Genomic DNA, 18,566 nt, shown 5'->3' on the forward strand with positions numbered 1-18,566 from the left:
AGATTTCATTGATAGCTTGTCCGAAACGCGCGCCAAAAAGGGTACTTAAAATTCCAAGTGCGAGAAAATGGCGCCCTCAGGTGAGAGAATTTGGCAACTTAAATTGCCAAACAAAAAATTAAAAATCGGCGCCACTCACAGGCCTTGATTAACGTAGGCAACGGTCGGACCGTACAGACGGTCTTTCATCCACGTGTTTGTGTGGAATCGTGGTGCATCTTGACTAAAAATTTAACGATTTTAAACTTTATTATTATTTAAATTAAAGCAATATGGGAAAGTTTAGCAAAAAACACCGTAAAGACAAACCAGCAGTTCGCGAAGGTTTCAAGAAAGGAGGTCACAGTTTAAATCCAGGCAAGAAAATTAATTATATTTTTCACTAAGCCTTGGTCAAAATGTATGGCATTTAGAGTAATGGCAGACGCTCCCATTTGACTGCGGGGAAATAACATGGGGTGCCGTTAGTCTACCCACGTGTATATAAGTTCTTAAACAAAAAGTATTTAATTTTTTAAAATAGATAGAGACAAAAATGGCAAGGGAAACCTGAGAGATAAAGCAACCATAAAACGGTTGTTGATGTACAAGAATTCCAAACCAATCAGGTATTAATTTCTCAGTTAAACGAAAGGCCAATATATAAAATGTCTTGAAAGTTGAAACTGATAACAAAAGTATAATTGCAGGAATAAAATTGGTAAAATTATTAAATCGGCTCCGTTTCAAAATATCCTCGCACCCGGAACCGTTTCGCGAGTGGCACCAAATCAAAAATGGTTTGGAAATACCAAAGTGGTATCCCAAAATGCCCTACAAAAATTTCAAGAGGAACTTGGCAAAGTTATGAAAGATCCTTATCAAGTTGTTATGAAACAAACGAGACTTCCTATTTCGTTATTAAATGAACGGGCTAAGGTAAACGCCAGGTTTAATTAAATAATAGAAGAAAGTAATGTTAATTAAATTTTAGAATGCAAGAGTGCATGTACTCGATACTGAGTCATTTGGTACAACTTTCGGTAAGAAGTCGCAAAGAAAACGACCAAATATACCAGCAAGTGATTTAGAAGTACGAAAGATTGGTTCAAACTGCGTGAAATCACCATGTTTAACATGCTAGATTTTTTTTTTTTTTTTTCTATTACAGAATTTGGTTTCTACCGCTGAGAAACTTACCGAAGAATATGACATTTCAAAAGATAAAGATATTGTAATTGAAGACCCTGAACCCAAAAGCGAAGCTAAAGAAAGAATAATGAGCAAAGGCCAATCTAAAAGGATCTGGAATGAATTGTACAAAGTTATTGATTCATCCGACGTCGTCATTCAAGTGTTAGACGCGCGGGATCCAATTGGAACACGTTCAAAACATATTGAAACATTCTTAAGGAAAGAAAAACCGCATAAACATCTCATATTTGTTTTAAACAAGTGTGATTTGGTTCCAACATGGGTTACTGTAAGTATTCTTCACTGAGATACGCTACTTTCGGATGATTCAACAACACTGCCACATTACTTCATTTGTTTTATAGCAACGCTGGGTCACCACATTATCAGCGGAATATCCGACTCTCGCGTTTCACGCTAGTATAACTCACCCTTTTGGTAAAGGAGCCATGATTAACCTGCTTCGTCAGTTCTCCAAAGTAAGTAGGCGCTAGACAGGGATCTGGACACGCCAGCCCTATTCCGAATTACATTAGAATATTTCAAATTGTAGCTTCATCAAGACAAAAAATGCATTAGCGTTGGTTTTATTGGGTATCCTAATGTTGGTAAAAGTTCCATCATCAATACGTTAAGAGCGCAAAAAGTTTGCAAAGTCGCGCCATTAGCCGGGGAAACTAAAGTTTGGCAATACATCACGTTGATGAAAAGAATCTACCTTATCGACTGTCCAGGGGTTGTGTATCCTTCGGGAGATAGTGACACCGAAACGGTCTTAAAAGGAGTTGTCAGAGTTGAAAACATCAAAGATCCCGAAGATCATATTCCAACAGTTTTAGAGAGGGTTAAGAAAGAATACATTAATAAAACGTACAAAATTGAGAGTTGGACCGATACCGACGATTTTTTGGAACAAATGGCGCGTAGAACCGGCAAATTACTGAAAGGTGGTGAACCCGATGTTCAGACAGTTGCCAAAATGATTCTGAACGATTGGCAACGTGGTAAATTGCCATATTTTGTTAAACCACCTTCTCAAGAGAACGACGAGAATGTAGCGCCCACTGTTACATCTGAACCACCTTCGAGCATTTCGCAAGTTGAAGTAGTTAAACCCGATGTAGTCGCGTTACCGCGCGTACTTCAAGATCTTCAGAAACTGAAATCGGGTTTAGAGTTTACCGATGAAGATAATCAAGAAATTGAAGCGATTCCTGACGCGTTTAATTCTGATAATGAAGAAGATGAGGAGGAAAGCGATGATGAGAAGGATGACTTAAGTAAAGCGCCCGGTACTAAGCAAAATTCGGATAACGAAACGGACGAGCTGAAACTTAAATTAGACGAAAGTACGGACGAAAACGAGCCTTTAGATTCGACTGTCGATACTTCAACAGCTAATTCGTCAATATTAAGCAAAAGTGGCAAAGTTCGCACACCCAAAAACGTTACGTTCGCCGAAAATTTAGAAAGTATTCGATTGGTTCCCAGCAAAAATGAAGAACGAGCTTTGGATGACGATTTCGACGAAACTGAATTGCGAGGGAAAGCTTTGCAATTGGCGATAGAGAACTTTGTCAACGATACTAGGGTTCAATCGGACAGGGTGCTCTTGCAACCTTTTATTCCTTTGAATAAAATGAAAGACTTTGCCGTTCCCAGTAAGAGAGAAATGAAACGGAAACGACAGACTGAAAATTTCATATCCATTAACGAAAGCAAGAAGACAAAAGTAGATGAATCTACGGCTAGAACAACTCTCGAAGATGATGACAAAGATGACGCCAGTACAGAAAGTGACGACTCGGAAATTCCGCAATTGGTGGAATGGATTGAAGCTGAAGAACCCAAGAAGTTAACTATTGATCCTCATGACATTAAAGAGGTACGTGATGTTACTAATCACGCGTACTGTTCCTGTAGGGTGAACATATGTCCATTCTCAATTTCGTAATATCAATTGTATCTTTCCAGACATCCAGCGGAACTTTTATAGTAAAACCTGTTGAGGAAAGCAAAACCTCTAAGCTAACATCGAAAGAGGTTTGTTACAAAATGTTTTACTTATGCTTATATCGACCTAAACATGTGCGTTTGCGCGTTTTTCATTATTACAGAGGAGACGCGCGGAAAGAGCTCAGAAGACCAAGAAGATTGGAAATCATTTTTACGTCACTGCAAATGTTAAAAACAGGAATAGAGATAAGAAGAAAATAGAAAAGGAAGTGAAGAATAGAGGTCACCAGAAAAATAAGAAAAAATAATACAATGTATGAGACAATAGTTCAATAAAACCCGAAAAAAACAATGTTGTTTTCATTTGTTACTCGCCATAAACTTTGAACTCCTATATATATATTACACTAAATATCCTTATGTTTTGGCATATAAAATCAAATAAAACATAATGAACAATTTATTTCTTCTATAAAACCGTCGTATATCAAGATGGAAACGGATTGTGAACATCATTCGTAGTGAGTCAGCTAGTAACGTCTCCGCGAAAGCAGCGTTCAGCGTTGTGGGTAAAGGGTTAGGGCAGGGCTTAGCGCTTATTAGAAGTTCGCTGAAGTTAACTTTTACTTATATAAGTACAAATAAATGAGATAGTTTTGGTAAATGAAGTTAATTCTATCAATCCATAGCGATTAAAAAAGTATTTGTTTCGACATTTCAATCTCTCTTTAACAGATTACGTACGTCGGCGAGCGTCGTACTCGAGGCCGTTTCAGGGCCACAAAAATAAGATTCCGTAATATGAAAAAGAGAACAATTTTAGGGTTATCTCGCGTAGAGGTAAAGACTGGTTTATACCAAACGTCTTTCCAACGAAAAAACTACTCTTTTTTTTTTTCCTGATGAACGGGACCAATATATTGAACATTAATTCCACCTCATTTTAATTTGCGAAACCAGATCATTAACAAAACAAAACTTAAACGTACGTATCATTTTTTTATTATTATTATTGTTGTTAATGATTATTTAATGGTTTTATTAACATAAAAGCCTTTTAAATAATTATTTTAAAATGCTTCTTTCTGGCCTTGGAGTCATAATACTCGCGTAAATTACCATAATCGCGGAAGGAGTATATTTATACTTGATAATGACTAGCTATTATTGTTACGAAATTTATTATTACGTATTCATACGCCGCAGCCTTCTCTATACTATCAAGTGTCTTATTATAGATTTTATTTATGTAAAAGAAGAGTTACAATTATTTAGCGCAATGTTTACGCAGTATGATCCAAGATGAAAACTCCAAATTTACTTGAAAAATTGGCACCCTATAATTATTTGCGTGAATTTCAAGATCAAATCTTCCCCGCCATTTTGAAAGATGGAGGTCATTGGTTTTCAAAAGATTATTTAGCATTTAGTCCGTCTATGGGATATAGATATTAATGGTTGAAATATGGAAGGTGTAGGGGGTTACAAAATGGCCGTGCATTCCCGCTTTTAACACTAATCTGCTTTCACTTATGTTTATAGTTAGATTATGAGTGTCCCGGAGGAGAGCCCCTTGGTGCTAGTGACGGGAGCAACTGGATATGTGGGTCTTCATCTCGTTAATGCATTGTTAAGGAACAAATACAGAGTACGCGGAACAGTTCGAAGCGTCAACGACGAAGAGAAAATGGGACCATTGAAAAAGGTTTGGGAAGATAACACCAGGTGAGCTTTCTAATAACGACACTTTGTTCCGTAGCCTATAGACAAATTCGTTTATTACAAACAGAGAAACCAACACGCAGGGGCGAGGCCGGCATGCCAAGAAGCTCTCTCAGGGTCAGTGCGAGTTGGTTAGCCTCTCGCGTGTAATGAACTCGGCCTCGCCCCTCTGCGTTGGCTTCTCTGTTTGTAATAAACGAATTTGTCTATTCGAGTTGTTTATGGAATTTCATGGCTTTAGCATTCCATTGGATGTGGTTGAAGCGGATTTACTTAAAGACGAAGGTTGGGACGAAGCGGTGAAAGATTGCGCGTTTGTCTTGCACGCCGCGGGACCATTTCCCAACAAACCAATGACGGAAGATCAGACTGAGATAATTGCCGCCATGGTGGATGGTACGAGGCGAGTATTGGAAGCGTGCAGCCGAGAAGCGGCCAAGGGTCATCTCAAAAGAGTAGTATGTACTAGCGGTATGGCGGCTGTTCACGGGGAATATACGTCAACCGAAGGAAAGATTTACAATGAAAATGATTGGACGGATGAAAAGTAAGTATTGAAATTTGGTTTCTTGACAAGTTGTTAAACCCGCGGTCATGTCATCAGCTCACCGACGACGGAAACGTTTTACAAGTACGGCACGATAAAAGAAAAAATAGCGTGGGAATTTGTCAAAAATTTGCCTCCTGACAATAAATTTGAACTGGCAGTTATAAATGGGGGCTACGCGATGGGAGCCACTCTTTCGAAAGCCATGAGCAGTGGCAAGGAAGTCATTTATCGCTTGATGGATCGACGTCGACTTCCGCTACTTCCGGAAGTGCACTTAGCCATCTGCGACGTCAGAGACATGGCTGAAGCGCACGTTAGAGCTATGACCGTGCCCGAAGCGGCTGGACATCGACACTTAGTGGTCAGTGATCATCTATGGTTTAAAGAAATAGCCACGATCCTCAACGATGAATTTGGCAAACAAGGGTAAGATCGAATGATCCGGCGTCTAATTAAGAGGCCAGAGTGAAAAGGTATTTTATTTAGGTATAACATTCCAATGCACTACGCGCCATACCCCGTTCTATGGGTAGCCAGTTTGTTCGACGAAACGGTGAAATACGTCATGAACAGGTATTACAAAACGTATTTCTACGATTCGTCGAGAGTCAAAAACGTTCTTGGAGTCGAACTACGTCCCTCCAAGAGGACTATTCTGGACACGGCTCACAGTATGATCAAATACGAAACTATTAAGCGCACCAACAAATATATCGAACCAGATTACGATTTTCAAAGTTAATTACTACTTAAATACTCGAGAGTAGCGAAATCTCCATTGTTTCTGACAATTTACGCCATGTACATGTATCAACCCGCGAAATAAAAAATTTATACCAAAAACATCGTTCATTTTGAAGTCTATCTAGTCCTATTTATTCCGTACTAAGTCTTTGACAGCAGCGCTTCAGAGAATCTAAAACCTACGTCACTTCTTAATTGCGTTGGTTAGTTTTAAGAGTACATTTTCTTCTAGAAAGGTAGGGAAAATCGGGTTAATTGCGCAAGGGGTCTTGTTAAAAATGTAAGCTAAAACACAATAAAGTTTCAGATTAATAATAATAAACACAGACACCGTAGTATACTTTTATTCACAGCGAAAACGCGATTAAAGACACAAAATCCCCCCCCCCGGGTCGAATTTACGGCAAACGCGTCAGTCACAAATGCCCCCCCCCCTTTCCGAATATTTACAGCAAAACGCGATATTTAGTCACAAAAAAAACATATAGGACAAATAGACGCAAGAGTAAAGACAATGTTTAAAACCAATTAAACAATGCCTTCACTCGATAATCAAATTCTTAAAACTAAAGAGGGTTAGTAAAGGGAGCCTAAATTGTAGGGGGACCTACTTGGGATCCAACCCCCAGGGTGTGCAGTGGATCCCGATGTCCCGTGTTAGTAAAAAAACAGAGATAGTTAAGCGAGGACCCCAGACCGGAAGTCGACCAACGTTAGTGGAAGCCGCCGGAAAGGGGGTCCTTCCGAGAATAACATTGTACCACCGGCAAGCGCGGAGAGTCCAATTACAATCGTACATTCCTCCGTGGCACGGACACCGGACAATGCATTATCGAAAGGACACAACACAAACGTAAAAAGTACAACGCTTCAAACCATATTCGCTTTCTGATTGGTTGAATCAAATTCAAGATAGGCTTTTCAATTACCAATCAGAGGTCGAAGTTAAAGGATTGAAACGTCCTACTGCCTCGCTTTAGGAGGTCTTTTTGATGATCGCCGCTATGAGAACAAAGTTAAACTCTTAAGAAAAATATCTAATGGTTCCACCTGTGTACGGGACTGGAATTGGAACTTGAAAACAGTTTCGCGATTGACCAGTCAAGTACGGAGAAACCATGATAAGAAGTAGGTCCTGGCTAAGGTCTAATTGGGGCCAAAAATATAGGCGAGATCCTTTCAAATCATAAAGAATGATTTGTCCAGATCACGGAGAGAGAAAGAGAGAGAGTAAATTGGGAAAAAAATGGGAGAAGAAAAAAGATGAATCGATATAAACGATTCTGACGATATTTTCCTAAAATCGAGATCGCGCCTATTTCTCGATTACGCGTTAAATTTATAAAATATCGGTAAGTTCAGAATATTTTATGTATAGTTAAGTTTAAGGCATTAAAAGTTATAGTATAGTTACGTTTAAGGCATTAAAAGTTATAAGTATAGTAAAGTTTAAGGCATTAAAAATAATTAGTATAGTTAAGTTTAAGGCATTAAAAGTTATAAGTATAGTAAAGTTTAAGGCATTAAAAATAATTATTATAGTTAAGTTTAAGGCATTAAAAATAATTAGTATAGTTAAGTTTAAATCAGTAAAAATATCGTAGACCTATTATCGCGATTTATACCCTAACGATTTCCCTTCCCTTTGTTTTTATTCCAAATAAATTGTCACAACAACAACAAATTTGAAGAAAAATAGGCAATTCAAACTTAAACCTTATTTTCAAAATATCGACGTGTATAAATAAAATGAAAAATGGAATAATTTCTACAAATCTGAATGACTAACTAGGTGAATTAAGCCTTGGTGACCCTCGGCCTCCGCAGAACGCGCGTTCTTAACCTATCTAATTACAAAGGTTCCTTGACATTGAAATCCGGAAGGTACGCGCGGCTAGGGTTTCAAAAAAAGAGCTCAACCTTAACAATAAGCAAAATTGACCTTTGTTCACCCTCGGCCTTCGCAGAGAGCCAACTCTTACATAGGCTTAGGAAGACCGAGGCTTCCGCCGGTCCATAGCCCCCTGGATCACGCGACTCGCGGACGCAGGCTGCTCGCGCTATAGAAGCCCGCCCAAAGAATTATTTTCCTATGTTAAAGCGCGTATCGGGGATTTTCGCTTGAAAAATCAAAGCCGTCAGCTTTTAACATGGTCTTCTATGGGAGGAACACCGTTTTTTGGCCCTAATTTGGCAAATAATGGCTCAAATCTCTTGAAATTTTAATGAGAGGTGTAAAATAAGGTTTGTGATTTTTGTGCAAAGTTTCAAAATATCATATTTTGTAGTTTTTTTGTAAAATAATTAAAACTTTGCCGAAAATCGAAGCCGTCAGCTTTTAACATGGCCGCCTATGGGGGAACCACGTTTTTTGACCCTAATTTGGCAAATAATGGCTCAAATCTTTTGAAACTTTGCACAAAAATCACAAACCTTATTTTACACCTCTCATTAAAATTTCAAGAGATTTGAGCCATTATTTGCCAAATTAGGGTCAAAAAAGGTGGTTCCCCCGGATTTTCGGCCAAGTTTTAATTATTTTACAAAAAAACGACAAGATATAATCTATTGAAACTTTGCACAAAAATCATAAACCTTATTTTACACATCTCATTAAAATTTCAAGAGATTTGAGCCAGTATTTGCCAAATTAGGGCCAAAAAACTTAGTTCCCCCCATAGCCGACCATGTTAAAAGCTGACGGCTTTGATTTTTGTCTAAGTTTTAATTTTTTTTTACAAGAAAACTACACGATATAATCTTTTCAAACTTTGCACAAAAATCACAAACCTTATTTTACACATCCGATTAAAATTTCAAGAGATTTGAGCCAGTATTTGCCAAATTAGGGCCAAAAAAGGGTGTTCCTCCCATAGAGGACCATGTTAAAAGCTGACGGCTTTGATTTTCGGCTTAAAATGCTTGATACGCGTTTTAAGGCCCATTGGGCGGGCTTCTATAGCGCGAGCAGCTTGCGTCCGCGAGTCGCGTGATCCAGGGGGCTATGGCCGGTCGCGACAATAAAAATGGTAGACTGAACATGCGCCGTAAGTATACGTGAAAATATTTGACGTATATTTAAAGGGCGTGTTTCGTAATTTGGGGAAACTCTCACGCATGCGCTAAACTAATCTCATGGCCTAAAAATTGAACAGAGAAAGTTTACGACTCACTCGGCACCAACAAACGTTTCAATTCTCGCGTTGATCTCGAAGAATGTTCAGTTCAATCGTAGGCGCGAATGTTCAGTTCAATCGTAGGCGCGAATGTTCAGTTCAATCGTAGGCGCGAATGTTCAGTTCAATCGTAGGCGCGAATGTTCAGTTCAATCGTAGGCGCGAATGTTCAGTTCAATCGTAGGCGCGAATGTTCAGTTCAATCCAGAAGCGCGAATGTTCAGTTCAATCCAGAAGCGCGAATGTTCAGTTCAATCCAGAAGCGCGAATGTTCAGTTCAATCCAGAAGCGCGAATGTTCAGTTCAATCCAGAAGCGCGAATGTTCAGTTCAATCCAGAAGCGCGAATGTTCAGTTCAATCCAGAAGCGCGAATGTTCAGTTCAATCCAGAAGCGCGAATGTTCAGTTCAATCCAGAAGCGCGAATGTTCAGTTCAATCCAGAAGCGCGAATGTTCAGTTCAATCCAGAAGCGCGAATGTTCAGTTCAATCCAGAAGCGCGAATGTTCAGTTCAATCCAGAAGCGCGAATGTTCAGTTCAATCCAGAAGCGCGAATGTTCAGTTCAATCGTAGGCGACAAATGTTCACTTCAATTATATCAAGCATTGGTCAGGCTATGGTCAAGCGTTGGTCAGGCTATGGTCAAGCTTTGGTTAGGTATTGGTCAAACATTGGTGAGGTTTTAGTCAAGCATTGGTCAGACACTGGTCAAGAACTAGCTAGGTGTTTTTACTGACTTAATTAACTTTAAAACTAGTAAAACGTCTTGGGTAAAATTCATTTACTAGCTCACTATAATGGGTAATACGCTTGGTAAAGATCGTCCATTCAGAATTTGCATTCCTTTGTAAGATGAACATGATCTTTGGTCATGTCCAGAATCCAGATCCATAGTAAAAAAATCCGCATCAACAATCCGCATTTAGTAACAATCGTCGGTGTTTTGACCAATCATCCTGTATTTGAAAATGAAAGTTACTAAAACACTTACAAAATATTTATTTCATTCGCCTAGATTAGTTATTTTAATTATAATTAAATAGATTTTAATAAAACCTCCGTTAAATACACTAATCAACAGCTTATAACTTAAACTTATTGAAGTCAATAATGCTTAACCTAAATGCGCGGTAAAATAACAAAGACTGGCTTCTTCATATTTCATACTCCGAAAAAAAATGGCAACCTGAAGAGACACGTGTTCCGGCAGCCTCCGAGCTACAGCCTTCCCGTCTCCCAAAAGCCCATGACAATAAAAATTTACCTTAGTTAACTAACTAGGGTGATATACTACGTACCTATTTATTGAAGTGTATTTGTCCTGGATTAAGTCTAACCGTTTTTGTCATTAATCTCGGATAAAATTAACCTAATTTAAAGTATTAAACGGATTAAAATTGACCGAATCATCGCAGTTGTCAAAAAGGCGGTAAACCAAAGCTCACGCCAAACGGTCGCCGGCTTAAAATGCCGCTGGAAATAAGCATTGAAAAAATGATGGTGTCTGATAACATTTGCGTAAACTAGGGATAGTGTACTGAGCAATACATTTTTCAACCTTTTCTTTAAAATATTAGTATTAGTATTAGTAAATAATAAATTTTAATATTTTCACTGTAAAATTTACCTTTGAGGTAAAATGTCCCTAGCCAATAAGCGCTTTAGGAAATGAAACTAGGTGCGATATATAATACAAACAAGGAAGGTTCAAGGTTGGCTGCTCGCTGAGCGACCCACTCGATCACGCTCTCATCGACGCGAGCTATAGATTCAAAGAATTCGATTTTCGTTCAGTTATTATATTTAACCGCGTAATTATTAAACCTGAAAAATAAGTAATTAAATTAGCAATTAGCATTATTATTAATAAAAAGAAAGATGCTCTGAATTGACGCACCTCCAAAGTGGAGTTAAAGAAAATTTATTGAGTATTGGCACCATCGTACCTTTAAGTGTGTTATACTATACCGGAAGATAAGACGAGGCGCCGTTACGCTAATAAACCATAGAAAATATAAGAAATGGAATTGAAGATCGCAGAAACGATATTTACAACGTCATATTGTTAGTTTTTTCAACTTAAAGAATTAAAATAAAGTAAAATATTTTAGAAACAAGTTTTTAATAGAATATTTAACCATGGAACAAATTTTTAACATTTACGATTAGGTCTTGGTTTTTTTAATATATTATTTTAAAAGGCATGTTTTGGACATGGAGTAAGTAGTTGGGTTTTTCATCTTGGATAACGGTTATAATAAATTTCCAATTTCGACATCGGAAATAAATTTTTATTAAAAAATTTATCCACTTCAAAAGCTAGAATCCTTTTTAGCGTAATTGAATTGATTATAACGCATCTGTCATTAAAATTTCAAAACATTTGGACCAGTAGATCCGAAGATATATTTAGTCTGAACCCATCATTTTGACATTGGAAAATAATTTTTATAGAAAAAAACTATGCACTCTAGAAGCTTGAATCCTTTTTAATATAATAAAACACATCGAAACGCGTGTCTCATTAAAATTTCAGGTCATATAGTTCAATAGACTGAGGAAATGGTCAAAAAACGTACCTCCTCCCATAGAAATTTTGGGTACCTTCGAATATCCCGCTGATAATCCAAAAGTTGCAACCTTTTGGGCCGATTGATTTTGAACGTGCTTCTACATGCTTCTATGCTCGAGCAGCTTGCGTTCAGTCAATAGAGTTTCGGTACTAAAATTACTATTTCTTTTGAAATATAAGTAGTTAAAACTGTCTTTAGAAGTTGTACCAGAAAAAGTAGCATATATTACGTTGGGAATAGAAGATATCTGGACACGGAAATGGGCAAACCGAAGAAAAAGGGTAAGCCTTGGCTATAGAAATCAAACGCGTTGCGCTAATTCTAGTAGCAGTTAGGTAGTACCGTAGTAGCGCGCTTCTAGCATCTTCCGCTACTGTTTTCACGATTTATTCAACTTAATTGGATTCGTTTAAAATGAATTAAAGGTATTACTCTATCCAAGCAAGAGTTGATGGTAGTTACTGTTGGGGAAATTATTCAGGAACTCGTTAAAGCGCATAAAGATGGCAGAGACGTAAACCTTAACAAGTACGTTAGTTTAAACGTAGAAAACGTTTTTAGCTCGTTAACCCCTTGAATTTAATTCGTGAATTAGGATCAAAGGTTCTGTTTCTTCTAAACACGGATTAGAATCTCAGCCACGTTTAGTTGATATAATTTCCGCTGTTCCAGTGGAATACCGTAAAGTCTTATTGCCAAAATTGAAGGCAAAACCCGTTAGAACCGCGAGTGGGGTAAGAACCGCGGCATTTATTCGAGCAAAACCTTCTTACGTAAAACGTGGATGTTTTTAACACCATTCAGATTGCGGTTGTCGCGGTTATGTGTAAACCGCATAGATGCCCACATATAAACATGACTGGGAACGTATGCGTATATTGTCCCGGTGGACCCGACTCTGATTTCGAATATTCGACTCAATCTTATACTGGTTACGAACCAACGTCAATGAGAGCGATTCGAGCCCGTTACAATCCGTACTTACAAACGAGGCATCGATTAGAGCAATTGAAACAATTGGGACATAGCGTAGATAAAGTGGAATTCATTGTCATGGGTGGAACCTTTATGGCTTTACCGGAAGATTACAGAGATTATTTTATTCGAAATTTACACGACGCTCTGTCGGGCCATAACAGTAACTCCGTAGAGGAAGCCGTTAAATACAGTGAAAGGTCTAATACAAAGTGTATCGGGATTACCATCGAAACCAGGCCAGATTATTGTTTGAAGAGGCATTTGAGGTAGGTTGCGCGCGTCACGTGGTCCTTCTCGCGGCCTAAGATTCGTCTATTCGCAGTGATATGTTGAAGTACGGTTGCACCAGATTAGAAATAGGAGTTCAAAGCGTTTACGAAGACGTGGCCAGAGATACAAACCGAGGACACACTGTTAAAGCCGTTTGCGAATCTTTCCAACTATCAAAGGACTCGGGATTTAAAGTCGTAGTTCATATGATGCCTGATTTGCCCAATGTAGATTTGGAACGAGATTGCGAACAATTCGCGGTACTTTTAACTTCTAATCCACCTTAGCTTATTCCCGAGACGTCTGCCAAGGCTTAGCGCTTGATGCTTAACTAGTTTGACGCGCGCCTTAAGCCTTGGCACGCCTGTCGGGAATAAGGTGGTCTTTATAAATTGCTTTTTTGTCAGGAATTCTTCGAAAATCCGGCGTTTCGAGCTGATGGCTTGAAAATCTACCCGACTTTAGTCATTAGAGGAACTGGATTATACGAATTATGGAAAACGGGAAGATACAAAAGTTATCCCCCGAATACGTTAATCGACCTGGTGGCTCGAATATTGGCCTTGGTTCCACCGTGGACTCGCGTTTATCGAGTTCAAAGAGATATTCCCATGCCCTTGGTAAGTTCGGGGGTTGAACACGGAAATTTGAGGGAGTTGGCCTTGGCTCGAATGAAGGACTTGGGCACGACTTGTCGAGATGTTCGAACCAGGGAAGTCGGATTGCAGGAAATCCATAATAAAGTCAAACCATACGAAGTAATTGAACTTTTAACGTCACTCGAGCGTAGTTAAGATAAATATTAAACGAAATGAATGAATTAGGTGGAACTGATTAGGCGAGATTACGTGGCGAACGGAGGTTGGGAAACGTTTTTATCCTACGAAGATTGTCAACAGGATATTTTAGTCGGATTACTTAGACTTCGTAAATGCAGCGAAGAAACGTTTAGACCCGAGTTGCGAAAGAATTGCTCGATAGTTCGCGAGTTGCACGTGTAAGAATGAATGACTGTGGACACTTTTACGGTGTTTTTATAATTACCAAGCATTACTTTGCAGATACGGAAGCGTCGTCCCCGTTAACTCTAGGGATCCGACCAAATTCCAGCACCAGGGTTTCGGGATGTTACTTATGGAAGAAGCTGAAAGAATAGCCAGAGACGAACACGGTTCTACTAAAATAGCCGTTATATCGGGTGTCGGCACGCGAAATTATTACAGGAAGTTGGGCTACGAATTGGACGGACCGTACATGTCAAAAATGTTATGATAAATAAATAAATAAATAAATTTATTGAGAAATTTATTAAAACAAAAATAAATTTATTGTAAATATTCTTTTCAATAAAATGATCTAGAAAATATTGTCTTTTATCTTTGGAGGTTAAATTTTATAAGGTTGGGAGTATAAGGGCACGATCGGTTTATCCGAGCCAAAAATTAAAAAGAAAATGCAACCAGTTTGGTTTAAAATCGCCGTAAATAGAAAAACGATAAACCAGTTTTTCCAACGCTCCAGAATATAACCCGCGATATAAACTCCGATAAAACCTAAAAATAATAATAGTTTACTTCACTCAAAAAGGATTCTGAAACGTTGTATAATACCTGGAATAGCGCCAACCGCGTTTATAATTCCTTTAAAAACAAATTAAAATTTATAACTAGTAGTCTTTTTTTTTTTGATTTTCGTTGATGTTGGTTATAGAATTGTAAATTCTTACCTAAAATGGAGCCAGCGTATTGGGGAGCGATATCGTGGGCGTTCATAAAGGCGCCGCTGCTGTGTAAAGCCCCAGCGGCCACGGCTATCGATAAACTAAACAATGAAGCCGAGAAGCTTTCAATGGCGGCAAATGCAGGTAAAAGAACGCTTATAATCAACGCGGACATTAACTGCAAAAAATAAAGAATATTAATTACATCATTTACGGCCAGCGGAAAGTTATATTATTTAAGTTTCAATCACCTCCATTAGTTTCCTGACTCGGGCAGTATTCCATCCTTATCGAATAATAAATAAAATTTGAAATTACTTAAGAATACGCTCGGGGGTGTGCCAAGGGTCAATGACAATTACGCGTCATTTTTAAAGGGGCTGTCCGACCTCTCGCCTAAATTTACCCACCCGCTACGCTAAGCTCTACGAGGAAGATCGTCGTGTGTCTCCCACGGTCCAAACAGCCCCTGACCAATCTGGCTTAAAATGACGCGTCTAGGCGGATTAAACGAAACTTAAGTAATTACCTTTGAATATAAGTCGCTCCGATAACCATCCCGCTCCGATGGATGTAAAAGGAACCAACAACCACGGGACGAAATTAAATACCCAACCCTACATTAAATTATTTTGAAACTCGTTAATTTTAATTGAAATTAGTCGGCCCGGCTAGCTAAAGTGGTCCTTGTGACGTCATATCGCGCGGGTAATAATTATTAGCCAATGGAATTTTACATATGTTATAAAGAATATAATCGCCATACGTAACTCCACGTGTACTGCACCCAAATTCAAATGTCCGCTTTGTATTTGCGGGAGGGACACTGGTCCGTGTTGCGGAGAGTTCGCTACACCAATGGTGATTATATTCCCTTAACCATAAATATTTCGAGCTTAGTTGGACAAACTTTTTCGTGTGGAAATTTCTCTTGAAAGTACGTTGGCAACCAAGACAGTAGTATAAAGAAGCAATTGTTATGGCAATAGTGAGCAATTATAATTGACCTTGAAGAAAAAATAAATAATTCATTTTTAAGCCAATTAATTTACAATGAATCTTAAGAATATTAATTACCAGAACGCTCCACTTTTGAAGAATGACACCCAAGGAACTTGATCAAAAACGAATTTCGATTTTTCCACTTTATGCTCGGGTTTTCTTTGGTCAAGGCTGTGGTAGCGTATCACGACAACCCATAATAAACCCAGAACACCTATTGAATCGGCCATTTTAATGGTGCGCTAATAAACTTAAAACTAGAATCGGGGTTTATAATTGTACCAGTGGCGCGATGCACGTAGGGCCACCCAAATTTGTCTAAAAGTAAGGATCCGAAACTGCCGCTGAGAAGCATTCTAAAATAATTATAAACAACCTTAGAATTGAGTTCCGCCATCTTTTAAAATGGCGGCATTTAACAACGCGGAACACACCCCAAGCTCGGACCAGCTGCCATTACGCTAGAAAAGAAGGTTTTTTCGGATGTATGGACGTTTTTGGCAATAAGGCTCGCCAGGGTAGGAAAATGCACTCCTGCAATTGTAATACGCAACGTTATAGAGCGGCAATATTTCGCTACATCGTCGTCGTCATACCTTGAAACGCGCCAAAAAGGACGCGACTCGCGGAGGTAAGATACAAGGCTTTTTTACTGTCATAGAAAAACAGCACAAGTTCCGGCGTAAAAAAGGATATAACAGACCAGCCTGTTACCGATAACAATAAGACCATTTCACCTCCCAAGTTATCGCTCAGGTAACCGCCCAAAACTTGGGATAACATATAGCCCCAAAAGAAACTGGATAATACCATCCCCTAAAATAATTGAGACAATAAGCGGAATTGTTCAATATTAATTAATTGCCATGGCGATTGCGAATTGACATCAAGATGGTATGTGGAACATTAAGTGGCAATTAGAACGTTTTAGTTCTCGTCTTAAAGGCGCTGCCCGACCCCCTCTCCTTTTTACCCACCCGCTATGCTAAGCTCTATATGAGGAAGATCGTCGTTTGTCCCACGATCCGGACAGCCCCTTTAAAGGGGCTAACCGGCGCTGTTGGGGTGAAGTCCGCCCTTAGTTCAGGGGAAAAACACCCTGCTCTTTGGCTATAAGGAATGGCGCCACCGTCGCGGTGGGCGGGTAAGCAATATGCTAACCAACAGTTTGACCCCCCTTCACCCCAACAGCTCCGGTCAGCCCCTTTAAGTATCAAAGTTGTTAAAGAGCTGTCCGACCCCTCGCCTTTTTAACCCAAACGTCACGCTGAGTTCTAGGAGTTAGACGTAGGCCCCATTTGAGCGGGGAAACTCTAAAAATTCTTTCCAAATTTCTTTGTGTCCACATTCCATCTATGATAAATTACAGTCCCGAAGTGTCATCGCAAAAAACGGGGTTTTACCGAATCCCGCTTGTTCCATTCCGACTTGATGGAGATGTTTTTGACAGTTATGGGCATGGCCATTCTTGCTGAATACAATGCGACCGTTCCCAAGAAGAGTGTTATCATCCATGTCCGTTTTTCTTTTCTTTTTGTACACGTGCAAGGAAATGTTTTACCACGTTAATAGCGAGTTTATAAACCATTCTATTAATTACTAGCGGAGAAACCAACACACGGGCTGCCCTCTTGGGTTATTTGCCTCGCGCCAAGAGACAACGCCAGACGGAGCAGCCAGAGTTCACTGCACGCGGGAGGATAGCCGAATCGCACTGCCTCTAGCGGTGCTCATTGGTGAGAGGGAAATAAAACTAACCCAAGAAGGCGGTCTCTCACACCCGGTGGTGTTTGCTTCTCTACTGGTATTAATGAAATGGTCTATGGTAAAAAGAACGGGTCAGAATTAAGATCTATCGCACATGCGTGGGATTTTTTAATCTGAACGAATAAGTATGACACTTCCTAGCGCGAAGGTTAATGAGATACCACACCGAGGAAACCTAAGTATAGAGTAATGTCAGTTCTACGTATGCAAACGTCATACCCTTCTATCTCTTAGCTCAGTATCCCCTCTTACAAAAGGGCGCCTAGAGGGAGGGATACACAGTCTACTCCCCTCTCTACCGACACTACTCTATATTCTGCAATACTCTGCCTTTACACTAGTAAACGTTAACCTGACCTAATTAATTTTTTTACTATAATATAGGGTAACATATTGGGGTCAAACTTATAGAACAATAATAATCGGCTTATGTTATAAAATGGCAAAGTGTAAAATTAATATAGTATATATTTACATAGTCCATAAACGAGGTTCAATTATGTGGTTCATTTCATAGAACGAAGTTGTAAACGGGAATGGTAAGAAAAGTAAATTTAACTACATTCGTTTGCGTATGGGAATCATGGTAGAAACAGCTGCCAAAAGAGCCGAACGTCTATCGTTCACCCCGTCATAGTCCGATTGTGAGTTTGTGACTTGGAACCTAGCGGTGGCAAAATGAAGCTGAAAATAGGGCGATAAAAAAAGAGCTTCACGGGTTACCACGGTTACCGAGAATCTATTGAAGCATAAATTAACTTAATTACACCGTTTGCACGGTCCTGATTATTGTAACCACAAGTATTTAGTATCGTTGGGAAGGTGAAAAATAGAGTTCAAACATACTCAAAGAAATTCCCCGCATCTCTTATAAAAACATAGTTAAAAGGTTTCGTCTGGTTTCGTGTGTTAATCCTATGGAGCTGACGTTTATG

The 18,566-nt window shown here is 39.1% G+C and overlaps 4 protein-coding genes and 1 long non-coding RNA gene across 6 annotated transcripts in view; 3 read left to right on the top strand and 2 right to left on the bottom strand.

The window, feature by feature from the left end:
• The window catches only part of LOC149705200 (uncharacterized), a 116,004-nt gene extending 105,247 nt beyond the window's left edge, over positions 1–10,757 (bottom strand). The window contains exons 1-2 of the long non-coding RNA XR_016381559.1: positions 10,620–10,757; positions 9,319–10,277 (exon numbers count right to left, since the gene is read on the bottom strand). This is a non-coding gene — a long non-coding RNA (uncharacterized LOC149705200). The remainder of the gene's footprint in view (positions 1–9,318; positions 10,278–10,619) is intronic.
• Ns2 (nucleostemin 2) lies at positions 164–3,481 on the top strand. The gene is made up of 9 exons (XM_089865417.1): positions 164–357; positions 524–608; positions 690–918; positions 974–1,072; positions 1,151–1,462; positions 1,539–1,652; positions 1,727–3,058; positions 3,148–3,216; positions 3,291–3,481. The coding sequence occupies exons 1-9, from the start codon at positions 273–275 to the stop codon at positions 3,435–3,437; spliced, it is 2,472 nt and encodes an 823-aa protein (XP_089721543.1). The 5' UTR covers positions 164–272; the 3' UTR covers positions 3,438–3,481.
• Positions 3,847–6,279, top strand: LOC149705219 (uncharacterized). 2 transcript variants are annotated; one of them, XM_089865420.1, is made up of 5 exons: positions 3,847–4,114; positions 4,672–4,854; positions 5,093–5,398; positions 5,456–5,827; positions 5,888–6,278. In XM_089865420.1, the coding sequence occupies exons 2-5, from the start codon at positions 4,679–4,681 to the stop codon at positions 6,141–6,143; spliced, it is 1,110 nt and encodes a 369-aa protein (XP_089721546.1). In that variant the 5' UTR covers positions 3,847–4,114; positions 4,672–4,678; the 3' UTR covers positions 6,144–6,278. The 2 variants fall into 2 exon arrangements, with proteins under 2 accessions (XP_089721546.1, XP_089721547.1); XM_089865421.1 differs by lacking the exon at positions 3,847–4,114 and having other exon boundaries at positions 4,649–4,854; positions 5,888–6,279.
• A 1,059-nt stretch (positions 10,758–11,816) lies between the features above and the next one.
• On the top strand, positions 11,817–14,506 carry Elp3 (elongator complex protein 3). Its single transcript, XM_089865434.1, has 8 exons — positions 11,817–12,175; positions 12,320–12,422; positions 12,490–12,628; positions 12,699–13,138; positions 13,195–13,402; positions 13,550–13,900; positions 13,967–14,139; positions 14,204–14,506. Exons 1-8 carry the CDS (start codon positions 12,154–12,156, stop codon positions 14,412–14,414), a joined length of 1,647 nt encoding a protein of 548 aa, XP_089721560.1. The 5' UTR covers positions 11,817–12,153; the 3' UTR covers positions 14,415–14,506.
• On the bottom strand, positions 14,447–18,545 carry MFS18 (major facilitator superfamily transporter 18). The gene is made up of 12 exons (XM_089865435.1): positions 18,107–18,545; positions 17,268–17,394; positions 16,461–16,680; positions 16,299–16,398; positions 16,147–16,220; positions 15,940–16,078; positions 15,773–15,869; positions 15,392–15,479; positions 15,114–15,148; positions 14,869–15,040; positions 14,753–14,782; positions 14,447–14,695 (listed from the first exon to the last, which is right to left on the bottom strand). The coding sequence occupies exons 1-12, from the start codon at positions 18,139–18,141 to the stop codon at positions 14,529–14,531; spliced, it is 1,284 nt and encodes a 427-aa protein (XP_089721561.1). The 5' UTR covers positions 18,142–18,545; the 3' UTR covers positions 14,447–14,528.
• Between the last annotated feature and the right edge of the window lie 21 nt (positions 18,546–18,566).

The sequence above is a fragment of the Phalangium opilio genome, unplaced genomic scaffold (genome assembly GCF_054372755.1).
Source record: "Phalangium opilio isolate 3A_F unplaced genomic scaffold, DU_Popi_V2 ptg000014l_1, whole genome shotgun sequence".
In the NCBI taxonomy this organism is placed as follows: domain Eukaryota; kingdom Metazoa; phylum Arthropoda; class Arachnida; order Opiliones; family Phalangiidae; genus Phalangium; species Phalangium opilio.

Excerpts from the sequence above, each read along its gene's own strand:
- LOC149705219 (XM_089865420.1), top strand. The coding sequence starts at position 4,679 with ATGAGTGTCCCGGAGGAGAGCCCCTTGGTGCTAGTGACGGGAGCAACT. Across the intron at positions 4,855-5,092 it reads GTTTGGGAAGATAACACCAG|CATTCCATTGGATGTGGTTG; the intron begins GTGAGCTTTCTA and ends TCATGGCTTTAG. Across the intron at positions 5,828-5,887 it reads GATGAATTTGGCAAACAAGG|GTATAACATTCCAATGCACT; the intron begins GTAAGATCGAAT and ends TATTTTATTTAG.
- Ns2 (XM_089865417.1), top strand. The coding sequence starts at position 273 with ATGGGAAAGTTTAGCAAAAAACACCGTAAAGACAAACCAGCAGTTCGC. Across the intron at positions 358-523 it reads AGGTCACAGTTTAAATCCAG|ATAGAGACAAAAATGGCAAG; the intron begins GCAAGAAAATTA and ends TTTTTAAAATAG. Across the intron at positions 609-689 it reads AAGAATTCCAAACCAATCAG|GAATAAAATTGGTAAAATTA; the intron begins GTATTAATTTCT and ends GTATAATTGCAG.
- MFS18 (XM_089865435.1), bottom strand. The coding sequence starts at position 18,141 with ATGAACCACATAATTGAACCTCGTTTATGGACTAT. Across the intron at positions 16,221-16,298 it reads GCAGCTGGTCCGAGCTTGGG|AATGCTTCTCAGCGGCAGTT; the intron begins GTGTGTTCCGCG and ends TAATTATTTTAG. Across the intron at positions 14,783-14,868 it reads ATACGCTGGCTCCATTTTAG|GAATTATAAACGCGGTTGGC; the intron begins GTAAGAATTTAC and ends TTGTTTTTAAAG.
- Elp3 (XM_089865434.1), top strand. The coding sequence starts at position 12,154 with ATGGGCAAACCGAAGAAAAAGG. Across the intron at positions 12,176-12,319 it reads GGGCAAACCGAAGAAAAAGG|GTATTACTCTATCCAAGCAA; the intron begins GTAAGCCTTGGC and ends AATGAATTAAAG. Across the intron at positions 13,139-13,194 it reads TGTTTGAAGAGGCATTTGAG|TGATATGTTGAAGTACGGTT; the intron begins GTAGGTTGCGCG and ends GTCTATTCGCAG.